This window comes from Vulpes lagopus, chromosome 4 (assembly GCF_018345385.1).
Source record: "Vulpes lagopus strain Blue_001 chromosome 4, ASM1834538v1, whole genome shotgun sequence".
Taxonomy (NCBI): domain Eukaryota; kingdom Metazoa; phylum Chordata; class Mammalia; order Carnivora; family Canidae; genus Vulpes; species Vulpes lagopus.
In genome coordinates this window covers 101154166-101178199 of record NC_054827.1, presented here as the reverse complement: position 1 = coordinate 101178199, position 24034 = coordinate 101154166, and the positions used below count along the sequence as shown (strand labels likewise).

At 39.5% G+C, this 24034-nt stretch overlaps 1 protein-coding gene across 10 annotated transcripts in view; it reads left to right on the top strand.

The window, feature by feature from the left end:
• The window catches only part of MEF2A (myocyte enhancer factor 2A), a 165365-nt gene extending 141532 nt beyond the window's left edge, over nucleotides 1-23833 (top strand). For 5 of the 10 annotated variants that reach the window (XM_041753227.1, XM_041753226.1, XM_041753222.1 and 2 more), the window contains 5 exons: nucleotides 2508-2695; nucleotides 10878-10901; nucleotides 14666-14792; nucleotides 18322-18448; nucleotides 19760-23833. In XM_041753227.1, the coding sequence (XP_041609161.1) occupies nucleotides 2508-2695; nucleotides 10878-10901; nucleotides 14666-14792; nucleotides 18322-18448; nucleotides 19760-20123 (830 nt within the window). In that variant the 3' untranslated portion in view covers nucleotides 20124-23833. The remainder of the gene's footprint in view (nucleotides 1-2507; nucleotides 2696-10877; nucleotides 10902-14665; nucleotides 14793-18321; nucleotides 18449-19759) is intronic. The other 5 variants (XM_041753225.1, XM_041753229.1, XM_041753228.1 and 2 more) reach the window with 3 other exon arrangements.
• The last annotated feature ends 201 nt before the right edge of the window (nucleotides 23834-24034 follow it).

The window sequence follows — 24034 nt, the reverse complement described above, 5'->3', positions numbered from 1 at the left end:
TAATCACATTGGGTTTATTCATTTACAGTTAGTACTTAATTCTTAAATGTGTAGGCTATGGCAAGATGAGATACTGAAAGTATATTTCTGTCTTAAAAAACGAATGGGAGGTAAGAAGTATATTAGATAGTATATCACTACACTCCACAATATAACAAATAGAGCATATAAGGTTATCCTCTTTCAGCCTGGCAAGTCACCAGACAGTTACATCATCCTGTAATAATTACCTGCTGCAGACTCCCGACTTCACACTAAAAAATACCATGCTTTTAGATTCCCTTCACTCTGGGTTACTATGGTATTCTACGTAGCTGAAAAGCATCCTAGACTCCACATGGGAAAGGAGTATTAGAGCTTCTTGATAATGGCATTCTTCTGCATCAACTTTGCATCATCATGTAATGTACTTGAGAAGAAATACTGCCTTACCCTTCAGATTGGAGTACAAATGAAGTAAATAAAAATCTTCTAAATGTAATCAAAGAAATTACAAACATACGTTTGTGCCTTATAAGAGAAATATTAATCTGTACTTATTAGTGTTAATCCAACATTTTTTTGGTTTCTATTAAGTCTTTCTATCTTTGAAAAATTATTTGATACGCATTTTATATTCAGATGACTTGCCTTAGCAGTTCCCCCTGCCCAATGCGTGGATGAGCTCTACTCCACAGGGGATGGCCTGGTGAAGAGATTGTTTAAAAGCACTGCTTTCTGAAGCTTAACAGAATTCAGGAATTGCTCTCTGGGGTGTGGAAAGGATATTCAACCCAGATTTAATACATACTGCTTCAAGATAATGGAAGCAGAATGCAGGAAATAGCCTCATAATGTTAACTAAAATACCAGTCCTCACATCAAAAATTAAATCACATAAAAAAAATTAAATCACATAAATGAATTAAAACTGGTAGGTCATTTGGTAAAAATTTCAGAGAAAACAGGAGGAGTTGGGTCAGGTGAGGTTGGGCAAGAGGAAAACTGATTATGTGGATTCCTGACAGTTTGGCAGCTGCCAAAGAGTTGCATGCCAGTTCCTGATTGTCACACCTCACCACTGTTTGCTTTGTCCTTTGGAAATATACTGGTTAGAATTCATAAAGTTGATTAGATCACATTGTCAAACATCCATTTTTAATTATTCATGTAAATAATACACCCAAATAACATGTTTTTCAAACTCTATATTAGAAGCAGATATATTGAAGCAGCCATTTTCTTCAGCTGATTATCTTCAAGTACTTAATCCCTCTCTTTCTAGTTCTATTTTTTAAATTTTAGGATTCTCCTATTGATCAGTTGCCTCTATTCATTATAATACTGTTCCTAAAAGTGTTTTATAAGCCACCAACTACTATACAGATTGTTTTAAATAATATTTCTGTTCCATTCAAGAATCTTCCATAGATTTAAAATGTTCTGATACCCCAGTACAAATGCTCTTAAAGTGAAAAATATGTAGTACATAATTGTTTTTTGTCAGTAACTCATTGCAATTCTTTGAGACACATCATTTTACTTCTTGGCATACAGTCTTTTCAGGGTGCAGTTCTCCTTTCCCTGTCAGCTTTTTCCTCATTCTGGCTTTCTTCTGAGTCTCAAAATGGTCGAGAATCAAATGCTTCCTCAGTTGTATTTGGAGGAATGCAGGAGCCTCCCTCACCATCATGTAACAGCTGCTTTACTTAGGATCTGATTGGACATTCCTGTGTCCCGTCACTGTGGGGAGGGAGAATGCCTGTACCGATTGGCTTGGGTTTGTCACCAGTCATAAATTGAAGTGGAGTCCGCTCACTCAAACTACATGATTGCTACACCTGAGGAGGACTAGAAGGACGGCAGCATCCATGAAAATAGGGGTGATCTTCTAGCCCAGCTGACGCCCAGAAGTACTACAGCTATAGAACATACACGACAATCTATAGACTGTTCTTTTAGAGAAAGTTGAAAACAGGAATTAAGATGATTAAAGTCAGACCACAAATACTTAATGAAGACCTTACTGGCAGCCAAAGAAACAGTGTGGGTAGAGGTAGAGCAATAAGGAAGAAATACTTGGTGAAAATGAAGCATTAGAGCTGAGTGCTGAAGAGGCTTCAGTAAAGGAGTTGCCCTGGTAGCTCCTTCAGGCCCAGACTAGGAGGGTTGCCTCTGTTGCCACAGGGATGAATGAATAGGCCAATCTCAGGCAGTTTCTTATAATATCTCCATTATCTCGGTCCCCAGTAGGAGATGCCCTGGATCTTGTGTCTTAAGTATCTCTCAGTAACTCCAAGCAGTAAGACTGGAAAGTAGTGGCATAAGTCTTAAGTTTTATGTGTATTTCAGGTTGGGTTGATATTTTTGCTTTTTAAAAAAAAATATTCCTAAAGATACATGGTTAGATACTGAGTTTTGTTACAAAATTTACTTGAAACTAGGACTAGGGAAAACTTGTTTCATATTTGTACCAAAGTGTTTTAATGACTGTTTTCAAGTTAATGAATGATACTTCCTTTTTCCAGGGAATGGATTTGTAAACTCAAGAGCTTCTCCAAATTTGATTGGAACTACTGGTGCAAATAGTTTAGGCAAAGTTATGCCTACAAAGTCTCCCCCTCCTCCAGGTGGTGGCAATCTTGGAATGAATAGTCGGAAACCAGATCTTCGAGTTGTCATCCCTCCTACAAGCAAGGGCATGATGCCTCCACTGGTACGTTAAATTTTTCTTCATTTTCATTCTTTAAAATACAGCCAGTCTGTAGTTTTCTTTGGAATTTTCCGTACTTCCATAGAATCTAGACCCTTTCTTAATGAGTGTTTCTATTTGAAGTCAGCATTTGAAGAGACAGATCCATTTTAAATACACAGAAATCTGATTATGGAGAAACAGGATGTAAATATGCTTAGTGGTTATTTAAAATTAAAGCTAAATGAGGAGAGGTTGTTAGGCTTAATTTTATCAGGCTGGGATCTTAGCTCAGAAATTCCATCACCAAATTGATAAATTAAACCTGACTTAAATATTTTTCTGTCTCTACTTTGCATACTTTCGGTAATCGATTACATATGCTTTTCTGTAGAAGAAACACTATATTAGTCGTTAGAAAATTCTGCATACCAAAAAGAACCATTGTAGAATAGGGAACAATGCATCAAGACCTGAATGAGTTATTCTCCAAATCATTTTCCTTTGTTTATTCCTTCTCCAGTAACCTTCCCATTTAATTCTATAAAGAATATAGGTCTTCCCCCAAATCCCTTGGCAGTGTATTCATAATTGCAGCTTCATAGGCTTTTGAATCCTGTGTTTATGAAGAAGAAGAGAATATGTTTATCCCTTGAGCTTCTTACAGAAAAAACTTAGATTACGTATGCAAGTTTTAAAACCATTCCTAGTATCACGTAGCTTGACTAACATGCAATGTGATATGCCAGGTGTTCTCTCTACAGTGCAGCTGCTAAACCCACTATTTGATTTTTTGCCTAAATGAAAGTTGATGTTATCAGGCTTTAGATAATCTACGTATGTGTAATGCTTTATAGATTCCCGAACATCTTCATATGCATTGTCGCATTTGATTGTCAATTATACTATAATCTTGGCTAGGTAGAGATGAGGAAACTGAAGGAGGAGTTAGTACTTATCCAAGGTAATATAAAAGAGAGCCAGGACAAAAACTTTTTAAGTCAAGAAACAAACGAGTACTTTTTCATTTGTAGTAGAAAGCTGGAAACTGTGTTGCCCCCAGCCTTACAATGAAAACGAGTTGAATAAATGACAAGTTCACAGTTCTCTTTGAGTAGATTATAGTGCTGAGATTTCATGGTATTCAGGTGGCCCAGACTCTAGGGGAGAGACACATACTGCAGGCAGAGGACACATTCGAGCACTAGCTTATCTAGTAAGACCCAGGTAATAAGAGTTAAGCTCAGATGATGGATGAATTGCCAGAGGCCAGCTGTTCACTGGCAGGAGCGTGTAAAACCCCTAGGGCTGTGACATAGCAGGAGTCAGTTCTTTTATAGGCTTTTTCTCCACAAACCCCACTGGGTGCTCACAGAAGAGATAGGGAATGTCCTGAAAAAGTCTCTGCTGTGGTAATCTGCTGGGAAAGGGGAAGAGTACCCACTACAGTAGGGACAAAATGTTCTCCCTGGACCCTTCTCCCCTTTCTCTCCTGTGGACCAGAAGCCTTAATCTGTAAGGAGATGAACAACCAAAACTGTCACCATTAGGGCATTGGTGACCTCCCATTGTATCTCAAGAAATGGAAAAGGAAAAATATCTAAAGCCATGGTGGAGAAGCAGGAACAATGCCAGAAGCATGACAGGGTGACCAAGGAGCCACAGCTCTGGGCACAGCATCAAGAGGGGAAGGCTTCAGACTGACAGTGGAGCAGTCACTGGGGAAAAAGCAAACAACCTCTGGCAAACTAGCACTTGTTTCCTCCTGGAGGGATTTGAGGCCCATGGTAGATGCACTTAGGGTGACCATTGATTGCAGCAGTGAAGCTCAAACCCAGTGCAGTTCCTAATTTAACTCAAACCATGCACTAGGAAAGACCTCTTGGTCTATAGGTCAGTAGAGTTACCCAAACTGTAATACGAAGAGAAAGAAGAGTGAAAATAAAAAGCAGAACAAAGCTTCCAAGAGCTGTGGGCTTTTATCAGGTGGTTTAACATATTTGTCATTGGAATTCCAAAAAGAGGAGAGAAAGAGCAGGACAAATACTTGAAGAAATAACAGAAGTAAGATAAATACACATTCAGACTGCTAAAAGCAAAAGACCAGTAAAAATCTTAAAGGCAGCCAGAGAAGAAAAAAGAAGAAAGATACGAATTTATACTATACATCTCTCTAGAAATTGTGCAAGCTACAAACAATGGAGTAAGAAAGTGCTGGAATTCAAAACAGACAAACAAAAAAACTCCTCAACCTAGAATTCTATATCCAGCAAAAATGTCTTTCAGAAATGACAGAGAAATAAAAACTTTCTCAAACAAAAAGTCTTGAGAGTTTATTGCTGGAAGACCTGTTCTGCAAGAAACACTAGGGGAAATCATTTGGCAGAAGGGCTATGATGCCAGCAAAAACTTGGATCTATACAAAGAAATACAGAACAATGGAAATGAAATAAATGAAAATAAAGCACAATTCGTTTTCCCCCTACATTTTAGAAGCCTTCTATTTTAGAACAATTTTATATTTATACAAAGATTACAAATATATTATCAGAAAGTTCTGCTAATGCTTCACACCAGTTTCTCAGATTATTAACATCTCACATTAGTATGGTACATAAGTTAGAACTAATGGGTCAGTACTGATACATCATTATTCACAGAAGTCCATACTTTATTCAGATTTCTTTCATTTGTAACCACATGTCTTGTTCTGTTCTGGGATCCCATCTAGGACAGCATTACAATTAGTAGCCATGTTTCCTCAGACTCCTTCTCTTGGCTGTGATAGTTTCTGAGACTTTACTTGCTTTAATCATCTAGACAGTTTTGAGAAGTACTGATCAGGTGTTTTGTATAATATTCCTGAATTGGGATTTTATTCTCATGTTTTTCTCATGATTAGACTGGAGTTATGGGTTTTAGGAAGGAAGGCGACAGAAGCAAATTACCAGTTTTATCACACCACACAAAGGATACATACTGTTGTTATGAGTAATTATTACTGATGTTAACCTCGGTTACCTTGCTGATGTAGTATTCCATGGGTTTCTCTGCTGCAAAGTTATGCTTCTTCCTTTCTATACTGTCCTCTTTGGAAAGAAGTCCCTCTGCAAGGTCCATACTTAAGGAGTGGGGAGTTAGGCTATCCCTCCTTGAGGGCAGAATATCCACATAAATTATTTGGAGTTCTTCAGCAAAGGTGAAGAAACTTGTTTGCTTTCATTTATCTAATATATTAATACAGAGTTAACGACATTTATATTTTGAGTTATAATACTAAATTCTTTTAATATATAATTCTATCAGTACTATTTTATTCTACTGCTCATATTCCAGCGTTAGCCATTGAGGACTATTCAGTTGGTTCCTGTGCCTCTTGCATGCACCGTCATCTTTCTGGGGGTTTTTTTGGGAGGAGTAATGGGGGGAGGTTATTTTTAAATTTTTCAGTTACTACGAAATGCCCTAGACTCATCTTACATATTCCTGCCCTAGTCCTAGAATCAGTCATTTCTCTAAGGAACTGTGGTTCCTTTTTATTGGGAAAGGTATTAGAAACCAGAATCTGAGCATCTTTCTCTTCTTAATTGCTCTAAAAGATTGCTGACTTTCTAAAGCAAAAATAGTGGGAAGAATTTTGTGCTTATAGCACATGTAAAAATAAAATCTATGACAATAAAAGGCAGGCAAATTATAAATACAGTGTTGTAAGTCCTTACTCTACACCTAATGTGGTATCTATTTGAAGGTGAACTCTAACCTTATGTTATGAGTATGTTATGAAACCTAGTGCAACTAGGTTGACCAACGTCCTTTTTCTGCTCTTTAAAAAGAGAGGTATAAAGTCAGTAGAGGAGATAAAATGTAATTATAAAAAATGCTCAAAAAGCCCAAGATATAAGAGAAAAAATAAAAACAGATGGTACAAATAAATATAGCTAGCAAGATTGTAGATTTTAATCCAACCATACAAGTATTCACTCTGAATGTGGTCTTTTAAGACAGTTAAAAGACAAAATGTCAGATTAAGAAAAGGAAGATCATACTATACAGAAACCCTAGTTTAAATATAAAGGCATAGGTTTACAGATACAGAAAACATATAGTGCAAACATTAACCACAAGAAGACTAGTGTAGCTATATTAATTTCAAACAGTGTAGACTTCACAGTGAGGAATTTCATCAAGGATAAAGAAGGACTTCACACAGTCCATTTCCCAAGAAATAAGTATCTTTAATGTATACACACCTAACAGCAGACCTTCAAAACTTATACACCAAAAACCGATGGAACTAAAAGGTAAAATAGAAAAATCCACAACTGTAGTTGGAAACTTAAAACACTCTTTTCTCAGTAATTGACAGAATAAGTAGGCAGAAAAATCTGTAAGGATCTAGACAACCTGAGCAGTACTCAACCAGCTCGACCTAAGAGACATTTCTAGAACATCTCACAGCAGCAGAACATAACATTTTTCTTAAGAGCCCTTGGAACATTCACCAAGATAGCACTTTCCTGTGTCACAAAGTAAACCTCAACAAATTTCAAAGAATTGAAATCCTGTAGATTGTATATTCTCTGATCATAACGAAATCCATAACAGAAAGGAAAAATCTTTATATATTGAAAAATTAACACACTTTTAACTAACCCACAAGTCAAAGAGGAAATCTCAGGAGAAATTATAATTAATATATACATATATATTCTGTCAAAAAAAACCTGTCAAAATATGGGGGACCAGCAAAAGTAGTATTGGGAAGGAAACTTACAGCATTAGATGTTTATACTAGAAAAGAGAAAGGTAACAAATCATTAAGCTTTACTTAAACTCAAGAAAGAAGAGCAAACTTAACCCAGAGTAACCAGAAGAAAAGAAAGAGCAGAAATTAATGAAATTTAAAACAGAAAAACAGAGAAAAGCAATCAAACCACAGCCTAGTGTTTTGATTGCTAAACTTATAGCCCTGCTGACCAAATTAAAAGAGAAGGCATAGGTTATCAATATCAAGAATGAAAGAGGTACTGGCAAAAAGATGGGCACATAGATCAATGGACAAAACGGAGAGCCCAGAAAATAGACCAACACAAATATATTCAGTTTATTGACAAATGCAGTAAAGCAGTTCAACATCCATATGCAAAAATAAAATGTCAAAATATAACTCATACAAAAATTAAAGTATAGACTCAAACATAAAATACAAAAACTCTGAAACTTTTAGAAGAAAACATTGGGAAAACAATACATCAAAAACATGATTGATAGAGAAAATTTTGATACATTGATGCTTATCAGAATAGTTTCACTGTCAAAAAAGTTTTACTCCGTGAAAGGTCTTTATCCAAAGAATAAAAAGACAACCTACAGATTGGGACTGCTTGCAAATCACATATCCGGGAAAGGACTTGCATCCAGGATGATACAACTATATATCTGTTAGAATGGCTAAGATTTAAAAAATAAAATCAGTAGTGTTGTGATAGCCTTATGTGGTGACAGATGGTAGCTACACTTGTGAGCACAGCATAATGTATATATAGAGTTGTTGAATTGCTGTGTTGCACACCTGAAACTGATATAACATTATGTGTCAGCTGTACTCAACCAGGGGTGCCTGGGTGGCTCAGTTGGTTAAGCTTCAGACTCTTGATCTCAGCTCAGGTCTTGATCTCAGAGTAGTGAGTTCAAGCCCTGTGTTGGCCTACTTTACAAACAAAACAAAACCCCAAGATACTAAAATGCCAAGTTCTGACGAGGATGCAGAGCAATAAGAACTCTCATATATTCATGCTTGGAAAGCAAAATCATATACCACTTTGGAAAACAGATCATCAGCTTCTTACAAAGTTATATATATACTTGTTATACAACCTCTCCTAAAGAATTTACCCAAATGAATTGAAAACTGTGCTTATACAGAAATCTGTATTTTTTCATGGTTGCCAAAAACTGAGAGCATCCTAGATGTCCTTCCAACAGATGAATGAATCGATATACACACTGTGGTACATCCAGACAAAGGAATACTGCTCAGCAATAAAAAGGGATGAGCCATTTATTCACAGCAGTACAGATGAATCTTAAATGAATTTTGCTAAGTGAAAGAAGCTGGATCTAAAAGACTACATAGCATGCGATTCCATTTATATTTCATTCTGGAAAACGCAAAACAGATCAGTGCTTGCCAGGGATGGAGAGAAGAGTTGACTACAAAGGGAATTTGAGGTGAATTTTTGTGGTGATGTAACTATTCTGTGATCCTGTGTTTTTGGATGTACATACGAGTCTGTGCTTTTGTTAAAAACCCATAAAACTGTACAATACCAAGATTAGTTTTTACTATATGCAATTAAAAATCAACGAGGATTCGAGGGGAACTGAAGATAGAATATAGACCGTGACACGTGAATGTAACTATATCTCAAGTCTGTGACATGATGATATGGAAGAGGATGAGGAAGGAGCTCACAATAACTTTGGAAACGTTCAAGTCTAAATAGAGAAAACAAAAAAATTTGTAGGAAATCATTGTATATCTGAGGAAATAGAAGTCCCAAATTATGGCAGATTTGCAGGTGGCTCAGTTGATTAAGCATCTGCCTTCCGCTTGGGTCATGATCCCAGGGTCCTGAGACAGAGCCCTGCATCAGGCTCCTGCTCAGCAGGGAATCTGCTTCTCCTTGTCCCCCTGCTTGTGCGTGGACTCGCTCTCTGTCGAATAAATAAATAAAATCTTTTAAAAAAAATTATGGGACATTGGATAAGATATCCAACCAGTACTCTTCAAAGTTATTAATGTCATGAAAAATGAGGAAAGATGGAGGGAACTGTCACAGACTAGAAGAGACGAAAGGTACATGACACCTAAGAGCATGTAGGACACAGGATCTGGTCCTGGAACAGAAAAAGGACGTTGGTCAAAGACTGGTGAAAGCTAAGTGAGATACTATAGTTTTAGGTACTGCTGTTACTTTGTTAGTTTTGACAATTATATCATGTTTTTGGGGGGATGTACCAACTGGTGGAGTGGTGCTGGAGTGTGGTATGTGACAGTATACTCTCTTCGCAGCTGCTCTCTAAGGGTAAAATTTTTTTAGGATACAAAGTTAAAAATACATATAGGTATAACAACCCCAAAAGAAAACCATTTAGGCATTCAGGATAGTCATTTGGCTCACCTTTTAGGAATGGGATGTGGAATATCTGCCACTATCTTTCAGAAATACAAACTACAGAAAGTTTCATTTATGGGTCAGAAATATATTGATAAGAATTATTAGTAAACTGAAGACTTTAAGGACGAAACTGCATTTAGGCATTTAGCAGCTGGTCAGGGTTATCTCTGATCTTTGTTTCAGAGATCATGAAGCATCTCTGTAGAAGAGTCAGAATTTGCCATATAAACTATTTTACACCCTTGTCCCTGCAGGTTCAAGGGAAAACTACACAGCAAGCACCTATTGTATTTCCATGTGTATCTTGTTAGTAGAGACCTGTGAAGGTCTCTGGAACTCAACAACTGAAGAGCCTTTTACCCACATTTGAAATAGCAATTGTAGGCAAGGTGATTGTTTTTCAGAGTAGATAACCAGCCTCCCAGTTTTACAGTTTGTGTGCAGATAAACTGGCTTTCAGATTGGGGTTTCCTGTATCAATGATGCTTATAAAGACACCTTCTATAGATTGCCAGTGATGCTATGTCATTTAAAACTGTTAACAAATGTTTGAGTTCTTGTTTCATAACACCATGCTACCTGCAGTCGGAAATAATTCCTGCCGACTGAAGAGCACACATCTAGGAGATAAATAACGGACGTGTTTGACCAGGCGGGCTAGGGATGGGAGGATGAAGTATTCTGAAGGTTTCAGATATAAGCTGGTATGATTAGGAACTCCTTTTAAACATGGGTGCAGGGGCCTGGTGGTGTGCAGGTGAGACCAGCATAGGAGCAGACTAGGCTAGGCTAGGACAGGGGCTTCTTTAAAGCCTGACCTGAGAGGATTTAAAGAATCTTCTGAAATCAACTACCCGTGGCAAGACTATAAAAAATTTATATTTGTATTCGTTGCATATAATCATCTCTTTAGGGTTCCAGGCAACCACTAGTGTCCAAATGACATGCTTTTCTAAAGAAATATTTTATTTTTGAGTACCAACAGTCTTAGTAACTCTCGTATCCCTCTCATATGCTGAGTGCAGTCGGAGGAAGAGGAATTGGAGTTGGTGAGTGTGTGTTTCTGCTTGAAGGGAGTTGCAAAAGATCTAGACAGTACTAATTCTATTAAATGTATTTATCTAACCCGTGTTCCCTTTGTTACACAGTTTTTCTTGCTGTTATTAAACACTATCCAGGCACTTTCAATAACTGAACTGATCTACTGGTCCTACAAGAGTCCATCTTATTTTTCTACTTATAATTGTATATCTTGACCCATTTTGTTTGTTGGAGGGAACATTGGAACAGAGTTTACAAAAACAATAGCTGTCAATGACTGCAAGACACTTATGAAAGATTTTTTTTAAGGCAAGATACAAAATACCTTATATAGTTCCCCAAATTATTAATATATTTTTAGAAAATGATTTCACCCTCAAAGTTCCTCAGATTGTAACACATGGTCTTGTGTTATTTCTCTTTCTTTCAAAAAGATTACATCATTTTTGGTGAGGTCACCTTTTTCAGAGTTGAAATTATTTCATACTGCATGAGACGATCTGAACCATAAGGGGGTTCCCTGTTTGCTAAAAGGAATGTCTGTAATTTAACATACATAAATTTACTTTTTTCTATCAGGACATAACTCTGTTGCTAAAAGTAGCTATTACCTTTTTTCTAAAACAAATAATTTCTATTGGCTTTTCTTCTAGAAAATAAATCTGACTAAAAGTAACTTTGATTTAATCTCTTTTTTGGGAACTAAAACTCAAAATTCACAGAAATGATCACATAAATTCAAAGTCAGTTGCTAACTAGTGACTCTAAGGGGGAAAAGCTTGAAAATGTTTAGTTCGTAGCATGGACAAGGGTTCAGATTGCATGAGAGCATGGGGGGAAGGCATCTATTGGTTTTGTTTATATTTTATTGCTATATATAAATATATGCATGCTGGTGTGTTTTGCACAGTTTGTGTCTTTTTAGATAAGGTTGTCTGTGCTCTGTCCTTAAAATAAGAGATCATTCTTTAACTTTGTGATCACTCACAGTTTTAGATGTGGTTTTTTATTTAGCAAACTAAAATATACTAGTCTGCCATTAATTGCAATGTTGGATTATATCGTGCAGATTTAGACTTTCTTCTGGGGAAATACTTTACTTAGTGATACAGTAATGATTAGAAAATGGAAGTTTATAATTCAAGATAAAAGAATTCGTCTCAGACTACTTACCCTTAGGAAGTTGTCATGAATGCTTCCTTTCAATTCTCTTGCAATATGTTGCCCTCTAGTGGTCTCTCAAGTCTCTTACTCAGAAAAATCAATGCCAGTGAGATTAGAAGCTTTGATGCATGGAACCTATATATTGGCATTCACTATTACACGAGCACGTGCGCACACACACACAAAACCACCCCTTCTTGAGGTAATCCCAGGAGATTGCCATGGAGATGAAACCCTGGCATGGATAGAGCCAGGCCAAACTGTGTCATGCTATGTTCTTTTGCCTACTGTCTGACTCTTGAGGTTCCAGTGACCAAATCTTAGAACAGATAAGTCCAAAGTATAGGTCTACCTCAAAAATTCATTAAAATTATTAACTTGATGCTGAAAGTGTATTTTCAGTTACCATACATTGACCTCCACCCACTTAAAGTTCATCCCCCATTCAGAGTCTCAAAGGTACGTTTCTAAATCTTTGAAAACTACAAGATGAAGACATCAAAAATATTTATAATTATGAAATAAATACATAACCAAAAACTATCAACAATGTATATTCTTTAAAACTTAAGCTGATTCAAACTCTGAAACTTAATCAATTTTAATGCAAAGCTTCGTGATCACCAAAATAAAATCCCAATCTGTTAGCATTTAGAAAGTTTTTCAGATTGAACTCTCAGATATAATCCTGGATGGCTCTGACCTAAAGAGAGGAAAAACAGGTGCCTTGGAACCTACACTCAAAACTCTTCTGGGAAGGGCTAGGCCATGGAGATTCCTTGAGAAGCCTTGCTGTTCTAAAACAACCTTATGGTAGCTCCAGGAGCATACATAAGGATCAGAAGTAATAAATATATTTATCTCATCAGTTACATAGAAATCTTGGGCCAGAGCGTTTCTTGGGATAATCATTTAAGGATACTATCATACGTTTGTGTAGTACTTGAATTTCCAAAGCACTTCTCACCTCTTGGCTCACTAGAGTTTCACAGGAATCCTCCAAGGCAGGCAGCACAGATAACCACCATCTTCCTGCTGTACAGACAGAGGTTCAGAGAGGTGAACTGATTTTCCCCCTGTTTACGAAGTACTGGATTTGGGACAAAACCCAGGTGCTATAACCACATTCCAAATGGTCTTTCTTATTTAAAATAGAAACTTAAGATTGTTGGGCAGCCTGGGTGGCTCAGCAGTTTAGCGCTGCCTTCAGCCCAGGGCCTGATCCTTGGGACCCAGGATTGAGTCCCACGTCAGGCTCCTTGCATGGAGCCTACTTCTCCCTCTGCCTGTGTCTCTCACGAATAAATAAAAATAAAATCTTAAAAAAAAAAGAAAGAAAGAAACTTAAGATTGAGTGAAAAATACAAACTAAAAAGAAATTGAGATTTGGATCCTTATCAGATGATCAACATTCAAGTATCTAAATCTAGCACAAGGCCTTCATCTGATTATCCTTTGGAAGTGGTGAGAGAGAAAACTGAATCATACTCTGACTCTTTATAATCTCAAGAGCACTGAATTGTACTCTTAGTGATATGGGTTAGGCCCACAGATGTCAGTTTTCAGGCTGTAACTTCTTCATTAAAAAATAATTATATATGTAAAAACCCTGGAGTAGTTCTGCTTTGGCTTTCTTGGGTGCTGATCTCATGGATCATGGAGTCTGTTCTCTTCCTCTGATCTTGGTTTTGGAGCGTCCCCTGAAGCCACTGTGGTAAGAAACTGCTGTCATCCCCTGGCATGTAGAGGAGTAGACATCTTAAGCTAACTTGATCATTCAGTAGATGATTTTTAAAAATTCATTCCCAGTGTAGATAGGATACTGTATAGATGGACTCGGTCAGCAAGCATTTAATATTGCTCCATTCATGGTCCTACAAAAAGTACGTTAGTCACAAGCTCTCTCCACAAAGCCTCTCAGAAGAGTTGGGAGACTGTGCAGGGATGCATATCTGAACCTGCTGCCAAGAAATAGGTCACTGGGTAGGTGGTGTTGACAGTGGGGGAGGCTGAGCAAGTATGAGGGTGGGGCACATAGGGTGTGTATGTGTGTGTTTCAACTGCAGGATCCCAGGGAAGAAATCTGAAAGCAAACTGTATTTTGGTTAAGCCAAGACTTAACACCATGTTAACATGTGAATGCTGTAGATATAGGTAGTTTTGATGCCTAAACTCATGGACGACTTACATTCCCAGTATACACATGACTTTTCGCTATCCTCAAGTCTCTAAAACCTAGATGTTTGATTTGGGGCAGCCTGGCAGTATTTGTAGTACTACCAAGTCCTCATTTATGGTAACACATAAAAGTGTTACCACGCATGGTGCAAGTTTCTGTTTTAAGGATATATCTTTGACATCAATAAACACTATGAAAGACAGGGAAATGAATAATTAATGTAAAACTATATCCCTTGAAATTAAATATTTAGTTCTTCCCATTAGTATTTTTAAGTTTTTTTCATATCATCACTGCTTTAAGAAATAATGATATTCACATCATAAAACTGTGAAAAATGTCACTTTTAAATTGAATGTTATTTTTAAAATACTAAGTTTGAATATAAATACTCAAATAATGACACTTTTTTTTCCTGCTCTCTCACAGAATACCCAGAGGATAAGCAGTTCTCAAGCCACTCAGCCTCTAGCTACCCCAGTCGTGTCTGTGACCACCCCAAGCTTGCCTCCACAGGGACTCGTGTACTCAGCCATGCCGACCGCCTACAACACTGGTAAGCCTGCTCTCTGGCCTTCTGTGGATTTTAGTTCTTTGTTTTGTGATCAACATGTGCTTTTGTGATTTTTTTTTTTAAGTATATCGAAATAAATTATTTCCAGTTCTTTAGGTCCACATTTGGGTGTATTAAAAAACAGAGGCTAGCTTTGAAAAATGTACAAAAAAATACATTAATTGTAGAATGATTCCCAGCATCAACTTTTACAACTCCCCCCAGACAAAGAAACAAGTAGCTGTTACCAGAATTACAGCCTGTGCATCAAACCAGAGAGGATGATAGATACTGCTTGGCATTTTCTCTGTCACTTCTCATTACACAGTATCCCACTCCTCCTGGCTGTTGAAGCATAAGAAGTTTTTCTCCTTACGCTATGTTGACCCCCTGGGGGAAAAGACAGAATCCCCTTAACTCGGGCCTGCAGAATGTGGCAGGTGTGTAGCTGCGCCACGCAGGGTGTGTTTTCCTCTGTGTAACCACCTTTAGTTTCTGTTGTTTGTGTCTCAGGAGCAAAACCAGGACCTTTCTTGTTTCTCCTCAGAGCCAGTCACTCCTTACTTCTGGGAGGAACTTTTCACTCATTAATGTTTATGTAGACATTTTATTTTAAAATACCCTATTTCAGGAGTCTGTGAGGCAGAGTTATGACTGCTGAGTGGTTGGAGGGGCACTCTTAGCCATCCAGGGTGTCCGAGGGTCCTGGTGTGCAGCAGGTTTCTTTCAGATTAGCTGTTCTGAGGGGAGGGAGAAGGCTGGCTCGGGCGGTTTGCCTTTCTCACCAGCTGAGCCCAAGACCTTTTGGGTGATGCTTCAAAGGAAGAAGGAAATAGTTAAATTATACCTTGTCAGTTATTCAGATTACAGTGCAGGGCATTCAGTCTCTCATGATTCTTATAAGTAGACTATAATAAAAAAAAATAATCATCTAATTTTAGACTTCAGGGTAAATGCTCTAGCATGGTGCTTTCAAATTGCTGTCTGGAGCTCCCTGAGGCCACTGATATATTTTATTGTCACTTTAATTCCACGCAGTTCTTTTACAACAGAAGTTTAAAAGGTTTTGTTGAAAAAAGAGAACAAATGGCCACTCCTTATCTAACAATCAATATAAAAAAATGCCCAAATCTATTAAGTGCAAATCTAGAGTAAAGCAAGAGATTACACATTCATAGAAAGTCTGTGTCCTTGCACTGATCACCAGCTGTATGAGTGACAGCAGGCCAAGGACAGAGTTTTTGTTCCAAATTCACACCAGCTCGGGCGACAGGATATACCTGAGCAGCCAAGGCAAGCAGCGTGCACTCTGAGCTGGGGGAGCAGGAGCAAAGAGCTCAATGGTACAGACATGCAGGCAAGCAGCAGCGGCGCAGTGAGGGGCTGCACCTGGTGTTGAAGCTAGTGGCTTCCTGAACCCTTCCTGATAGGCTTTCCCATAGCCGTAGCCATGGAAGTTCCACTGTGCTTGTTTTTAGAAATGCTATTGGATAGATTAGCAAGAACTTATTTTTTTTGAAGTCCAGAAGGAATTACCAAAACATAAAGATGGAGTTCAATTCTGTCAAAACCATCAGCCCTTGGCCTCAGTCTCATTCCATCTCTAACCTGACCTGGTCCCTGTGCTCTTTTGCAAGCATGTATTTGGCTTGATTTTACCATATTATTTTTACTGTATTTCATTGCCCTTTTTAGACACATGTCCTTTTTCATCCTTCTGTAGTGTGTCACCTGCCTTTTTCTGTACAGAGTCAGACTCAGGTCAGATGGAACACTTGCTATGTGGCAGGTACTGGGCCAGGCACACAAGAGTATATGGTTCACAGTAGAAGTCAGGGCCTGCCCGGGAAGACAGACACAGGACAAGCAGCCCTGGGAATAATTGAGTTACAGTCATGGCAGGAGCTACATTGAGGCTACACTAAAGGGACACACGTGACCCAGTCGGACGGAGCAGGGAGAGTGTTCCAGGGTGAGAGCACCGTGTACAAAGGCCAGGAGATGGGAGCCTGGCGGGAGGGATGGGGATGGTTCAGCGTGCTCAGAGTTGAAACTCTAGAGGTAAGTAAGAATTTGTAGGCCATGCTGAAGATTTTGGATATTGAGAGCACCAAGAAGCCAGATTCTTAGGGAGAGAGATTTGGTGACCATATTTGTTATTTTAAGATCACTTTGGCTAGTGTTCATGGCAAAACAGCATCCCAAGAGACCACACAGGAGGCGAGCCTGGTGGCCCAAGGACTGGATCCCAGTGGCATAGCAGGAGAGCTGGTGAAGTGGGCGGGTTTGAGACTGTACGGAGCACCAATCAGCCTTGGTGATTGGCGGTGGAAGTATGAGAGAAGTATCAGGAACACCCACAGGTTTCTGGTATGAACAATGAAGTGAATGTTGGTGCCATTTATCAAGATAAGGAGCAGGTTTGGAGGAGGAGAGAGGAGTCTGGTTTGGGTGTCAAATTTGAGGTGTTTGGAGAGACATCAACATGGACAATGGACATATCGAGTAGGCAGTTGGGAGGACCCAGAGGTAGAGAGTTAGGGGTGGCAGGAGGCACTGTGGAAGGCCGCAGTGTGAGGGACCCCCTGCGCCACCTGCCGTGGGAGTGGATGAGGCGGTCAGAGAGACTGTAGCATGAGCAAAGTGTAGAGGAACGCAGAATCATAAGCACTAACTATGCTCTTTCCACTCAGTCCTTTTTTTATTAATGTTAATTCACTAAGACCAGCTTCTTTAAATACATCTCTTGAGACATGAAAAAGCAGTTAAAAGTAGAAGAGTTTTTGCCACCTCTCTTTAAAACTAAATGGAAAAGACAAGTGTTAATGAAGAACTGAAATAAACCGATGTGTGAATGATACGTAATGTCCCAAGTATTGGCCAAAGTGATTATGACTGAGGCATTCAGATACAATGAGCTATATTCTATATTATACTCTTGTAAACACATAAGGTTTTTCATGAACTTGAAGTTATGTTGCACAAGGATCTTTGACAGCCCCTGTACTGTGAACAACTGCAGTTCGTCAGTTGTGTGATAATAATGTCCTCTCTAGGCCACTGAGCTGGCCACCGCCTGGGAAAGGGCGCTGTGTCCTTCCTGCTCCCCTTGTACATCAAGAATAGAAGATCTGCTGCTCGAGGCTCCATCTGATCTGTCGTTCCTTCTTCAGGGGGGTAGCAGAGGGCATGTGTAAAATGACAGCTGTGTATGAACATCCCTTAGCAATGGCTGTGTCATTATTTCTATTTACAAGTCTGGAAAAAGTATCTCAACTTATTGTGAGACATGAAACTGTAAGCATATAGTACAAAGTTGAGACTGACTTTAGTGAAATAATCCCAGACAAGCAGATACAGTGAGGACCTGTAAACCTCCCAAAGAAAAACTATTGTGGGTTTAGACCTGTGTGTTTTATGTTAGGAAGTACCTGGCTTCTCTCAACTTGGGAACCTTTGGAGCTACTCTGTGAAAAACATTTTACTTGAGCCTTCCTTATACACACGAGCAACAGTTCTTTCCTTGTCCTAGATTACTCGCTGACTAGTGCGGACCTGTCGGCCCTGCAGGGCTTCAACTCCCCGGGCATGCTGTCTCTGGGACAGGTGTCAGCCTGGCAACAGCACCATTTAGGACAAGCAGCCCTCAGCTCTCTGGTGTGAGTAACTAGAAATTGTCTCCAAATCTCTCCTTTCAGCCTGTGCACTTTATTTTTCCATCAATTATGGTCTTCACTGTTTACTTTCATGTGACGATCTGAGAAGGATTCTTTTTTACATGGTACAAGTGTTTGGAGAAAATATTTTCTTTATGTGACTCTAGGTAATAGCTTGGATACTGATCAAAGTAGGCATTCCCTGAGGAGATCTGGGAGGCAAGGCTTCTCTTCTGTGGAGGTAGACTCAGATAGTAACCAAGGGGTACTGAGGCAAGACATCACCCACATGCACCTCCCTTCTACCTACCAGCTGACCACTAAGCCACCCAGTCGCCCCCTCCTTCCTCACCCGTGTACCTGATTCCAGTGTTGGAACAAAGGCAGCTTAGAGGTATTCACCCCACACACATTTTTTTTCCTTCTGGTGATTATCAGTAGACGAAGGGAACAGAAAAATAAACAGCCAACCCTCCTGGAGGCCAACTGGGAGTGCTCTTCTGTCCTCCTTCTGAGATGCTGTCCTCCACCTGAGCAGGCTTTCCGTCATCCTGCTTTCCCCTCCTACTAGTGCTGCCAGATACCCCCTGGGCACCACCATAAGGTCTTCTCACTCCTGTCCCTTCACCCTGCCCATAAGGAATGTTCTCATTGTTGAACTCGTGCGGTACAGTGCGTGCAGCATGTTTCGACCAACCCCATGGACCCCAGTAGCCAGATTCACACACAGATACCCAACCTCTGCTATTCTCCCCTCCTGTCCGCGGAGAAAGCTAAGGTTATTTTCCTTCTCTGATTTTCTTTGCCCACTGGCCCTCAGAGAGCCGTGCAGAAGTGAGTGGAGATGGCTTGGCACTCAGCCTGAGGGAGAAGCCTGTCCACACACTCTGCTACTCTGCACGAGGTGGCCTGTCTGTGCCATTTCCTCACCTGGGAAAGACAGCCAGGTGACTAACTGCCTTCTTAGAGTTGCTGTGAGAGGAGATGAGATGTGCCTGTCCCAGGACGAGAGCAGAGAAGAAAGCAAGGATGAGAGGAAGCCAAATTCAGAGGCCGAGTCATTCCTCTCCTGTTCTGGTCCATATGCAGCATTAGACACACTGCTTCGGAGACTTCACCTGCCGAAGGGCCAAGGGGGTGGGTGGGGACACTAGTCACCAAAGCTCTCGACTGTCCTGTTTTTTTCCTTCCACAGAGAGGTCGTTAAAAGCAGTATGGGGGAATTCTGATAGTGTCAGTCAGGGGGTGTCTGCGGTATCATTCCGGTTATGCAAAGGCACTCAGAAACCATCTAACATCTTTTCTTTCCTGCAGCGCTGGAGGGCAGTTATCTCAGGGTTCGAATTTATCCATTAATACCAACCAAAACATCAACATTAAGTCAGAACCAATTTCACCTCCCCGGGATCGAATGACCCCATCAGGCTTTCAGCAGCAGCAGCCACAGCAGCAGCAGCCACCACCGCCCCAGCCCTCCCAGCCCCCCCAGCCCCGACAGGAAATGGGGCGCTCCCCTGTGGACAGTCTGAGCAGCTCAAGCAGCTCCTATGATGGTAGTGACCGGGAGGATCCACGGGGTGACTTCCATTCTCCAATTGTGCTTGGCCGACCCCCAAACACGGAGGACAGAGAAAGCCCTTCTGTAAAGCGAATGAGGATGGACGCGTGGGTTACCTAAGGCTTCCAGGCTGGTGTTCATACTTCGTGTTACTGCAGTGAACTGCCCTACATATCTAAATTGGTAAATAAGGACATGAGTTAAATATATTTATATGTACATACATACATATATATCCCTTTATATATATATATGTATGTGGGTGTGAGTGTGTGTATGTGTGGGTGTGTGTTGCATACAGAATCAGGCACTTACCTGCCTTGTAGATTGCAGATGTGCGTCCCATGGCAAACAAAGCACCCCGTAGGCAGAGTCTAGTCTGGCACTTCCTTGGACTACTTGTTTCATAAGATAACCAGTTTTTGCAGAGAAACGTGTACCCATATATAATTCTCCCACACTAGCTTGCAGAAACCTAGAGGGCCCCTACTTGTTTTATTTAACTGTGCAGTGACTGTAGTTACTTAAGAAAAAATGCTTTGTAGAACAGAGCAGTAGAAAAGCAGGAATCAAGAAAGCAATACTGTACATAAAATGTCATTTATACTAATTACCCAGCCTGGCATGGGTCTCTGTTGCAGAGGGGTGCATGGGAAGGGCTGTTGATATTTTAAAAAACAAAAGAAAAAAGCCCCACACATAAATGTTTTGCACGTGCAAAAATGTATTGGGTCAAAGAAGTGATCTTTAGCTAATAAAAAAGAGAGAGAGTAGAAAACACGCATGAGATATTCAGAAAATACTAGCCTAGAAATATAGAGCATTAACAAAATAAATTAATATATTAAGTTATAATTGGACTATGTCAGAAGTTTCTTTTTACATTCATATCTTAAAGAAACTGATTTTAGCTCATGTATATTTTATATGAAAGAAAACACCCTTATGAATTGATGACTATATATAAAATTATATTCACTACTTTTGAACACATTCTGCTATGAATTATTTATATAAGCCAAAGCTGTATGTTGTAACTTTTTTTTTTTTAAGAGAATAGCTTTATCTTGTTTTAACTTTTTAGTTTTATTTTAAGGGGAAAAAAAACAAACAAAAATATCTTGCAAGCAGAACCTTGGAAAAAAAAAGCCATGAACACTTATTATTCTATATGTAAATTAAAAGTTGAGCCAAACTCTTTTGTGTATATAGCATCTTAAATATATTATCACCTTTGATGTAAGTACCTATGTATTGTATGGTCACCAGATTAAAAAGTATATTTTTGTGGATTGCCGCCAATTTGGGGGGAAAAGGCGAGATCCTTATTAAGTAGAGTATTCACTGTTTAACATTTACTATTTTGTTAAATATACTGTACTTTGGATTTTAATTATTAGCCCAGTCTTTTCAGAGGATTGTATAAAGGGGTTTCTCCCCTCACTGGTGGTGAATGTGTGATGTTACATTGTAATCTTTGTGCTGTATGGGTTGAGCATCATTATATATTTTATATGTGTACATAAATAGCAAAGTGGCAAAAAAAACTGGTGTTAAGTTCATCTTGCATAAATATAAAATGTGTTGTTACAGATTTTATAAGGCATTACTTAAAACTTGCCTTTTGTGAGGAAAAAATATAGTAGAAAAAGCTGAACTAATTTAATATTAGAGAACATGGCAAAATAGTAGATGAGCACAAAGGTTTTATAAGTGGTAAATGATTAGGGAAAAATATTTGTGGGGGAAGGGATCTTTTTTCCCCGCTCCCCCCCCCACCCCCCAAATAGAATGATGCAGCTGGTTATAAAATACTACCATTCTGAACTCTCTGCACATCGAAGTGGCACTTTGGTGTGGGGAGAAATTCTCTCACAGGCACATCGCTGGCTGGCCCGGCTCCCCGGTTGCACTCAGCGGAGCCTTTGAAAAGCCTTCCTCCTCTGGGAAGACAACGAAGTGTCCGTTTCGTGGGCTTGTGCCACAAACAAAATTCAAAGTCCTGTATATCTTTCATCATAGGTTTTTAAATACTCCCTTTCCTGAGCAACTCAAAATAAGGGTTTAAAAATTGCTGCTATTTTGTATTTTCAACTTAATGTCGAGCAGCTACCTACAATTTTTACTTATATTTGCTTTTCCCCCTAAATTGCCTTCTTCTGACATTTTCCTCATCTGCTATTTGTGACAAATCATCAGCCAGATTTCCTGACTGACACATAGGTATTAGGTACAGGATAAACCTGTGGTATTCAAAGCAACAAGACGGAATTCGGTTTTAGTTAACAGTTTGGGTAGTAGATTTCGACAGAGGCCCCAAACGGGAGGGTAGCCTGCCCTGTCCTCTTGTCAGTATGGCCGTCGGGCTCTCCTTCTGAAAGGATCAGTTGCTCCTTAAAATGTCCTTACTTTCCTGAACTGCATACAGGCACGTTTCTTCATAAGGTCACACCTGATTGAAACAAGACAGTCTCCCAACACTGAACTTCCAAGATAATCCTTACCACTTTGTAAACCATTTATAGCTTTGAAAGTGTTAAGTGATTCTTTTGTTCCTCTTCATGCACGTTCATGAACTTCTGCTGTACCTTGGAATAGGAGTTACCACATTCGCATTTACTGTCTATTTTCTTGTGTGCCTTATGAGATGGCTTTTCTGACTGTATCTCAATCGTCTTTCTTTCTATGCAGGTTTATAATCAGTACAACTACTGTTTTCTAAAATACTATTCCACGAGGCTCGGAGTTTGTATTTCAATTACACTGACCAAGTAACAATGTATTCCGTTTTCAGGAAGTGAATATTTGACTGTTAACCCTTCCCTGTCTGCCCAGTGTGACCTGGAGCGCACGGACGTGACAGACACCCCTCCCCCAGACTCCATGTACAAACACATCCACACGCACATCTCCGGGTGGAAAGCAGCTCAGAGCGGGGAAGACACGGATGGTGTTCCTTTAGAACTGACTTTTCTTACTGTTTTAGACTTGTGTGTTTTGTATGACACCATCACAAGAAAATTTTATCCTTCAGATGAAGTATTTTATTACTAAAAGACAAAAACAAAAAAAGCTTAGAGGACACCGCACTGGTTCGAGTACAGTTTCCAACAGCTGTCCTTCCCGCGGGGCGCTGAACCGGTCCTACATTGAGAGTGAAAGTCACCACTGTACGTCTGCAGGTGGTCCCGATCAAAACTCCATCCTTTGAGCCCTAATTATGTCCATTGTGTTCGAGACTAAATCAGGGGTTTGTTCTAAAAGAACAATACATGTTTTACCATTTCCTTTAACGCTAAGGACAACTAATAAAGCATTAACACATTTTCTGTATTAACCATCATGCGCACAAGAAATACATAGTAAATAAGGAACCAGAAAACTCCTGGCATTGGATCATAAGAAGCTAGATGATTAGAATGTGAAAAAGATTTTACAAATGTAAAACTTTTATTTCTCTGTAGAAACTTTCTTCACTTTGCTGTGCAAGAAGACACTGCTTTGCTATATTTAAAATGGCTTTTTTAAAAAAGAGATTTATGTATTTGGTAAATGTTTGTAGTCAACAGTTCACACAAGAAGCTGTACACGGTTTGATCATGTAAACCGTTTGGCGGCACAAGCTGGACTTTGTTGCCATCCTTGAGATGAACCTTTTAAGAAAAATAAGTTAATCTCAATTTTTCCCTGAATGTGTTGTTTTTTCTTCATTATACAATAAATATTATAGTGAACTTTTTATCAAATGGTTAAGAAAATGCTAGAGGTTGTTGTAAACTATTTGTATCCTGCACTCACTACAGTAAAGACGGACTGGCTTTTCCTGTGTACTCCCGACTCTGTCATGTTTGCCGCCAGTCGTCCCCTCCATGCCTCCTTCTCCATTCCCTTCTCCTCCTGGGCCACCCATGGCCCCTCAGGACGCAGCAGGGACCCAGGGCCCAGCACCAGCCAGCCTGGCCTCGACTGCAGTAAGTGTGGGTCAGGTGAGCCCCTCCAGGCTCTGGGAACAACTGCTCGCAGGCTGCACT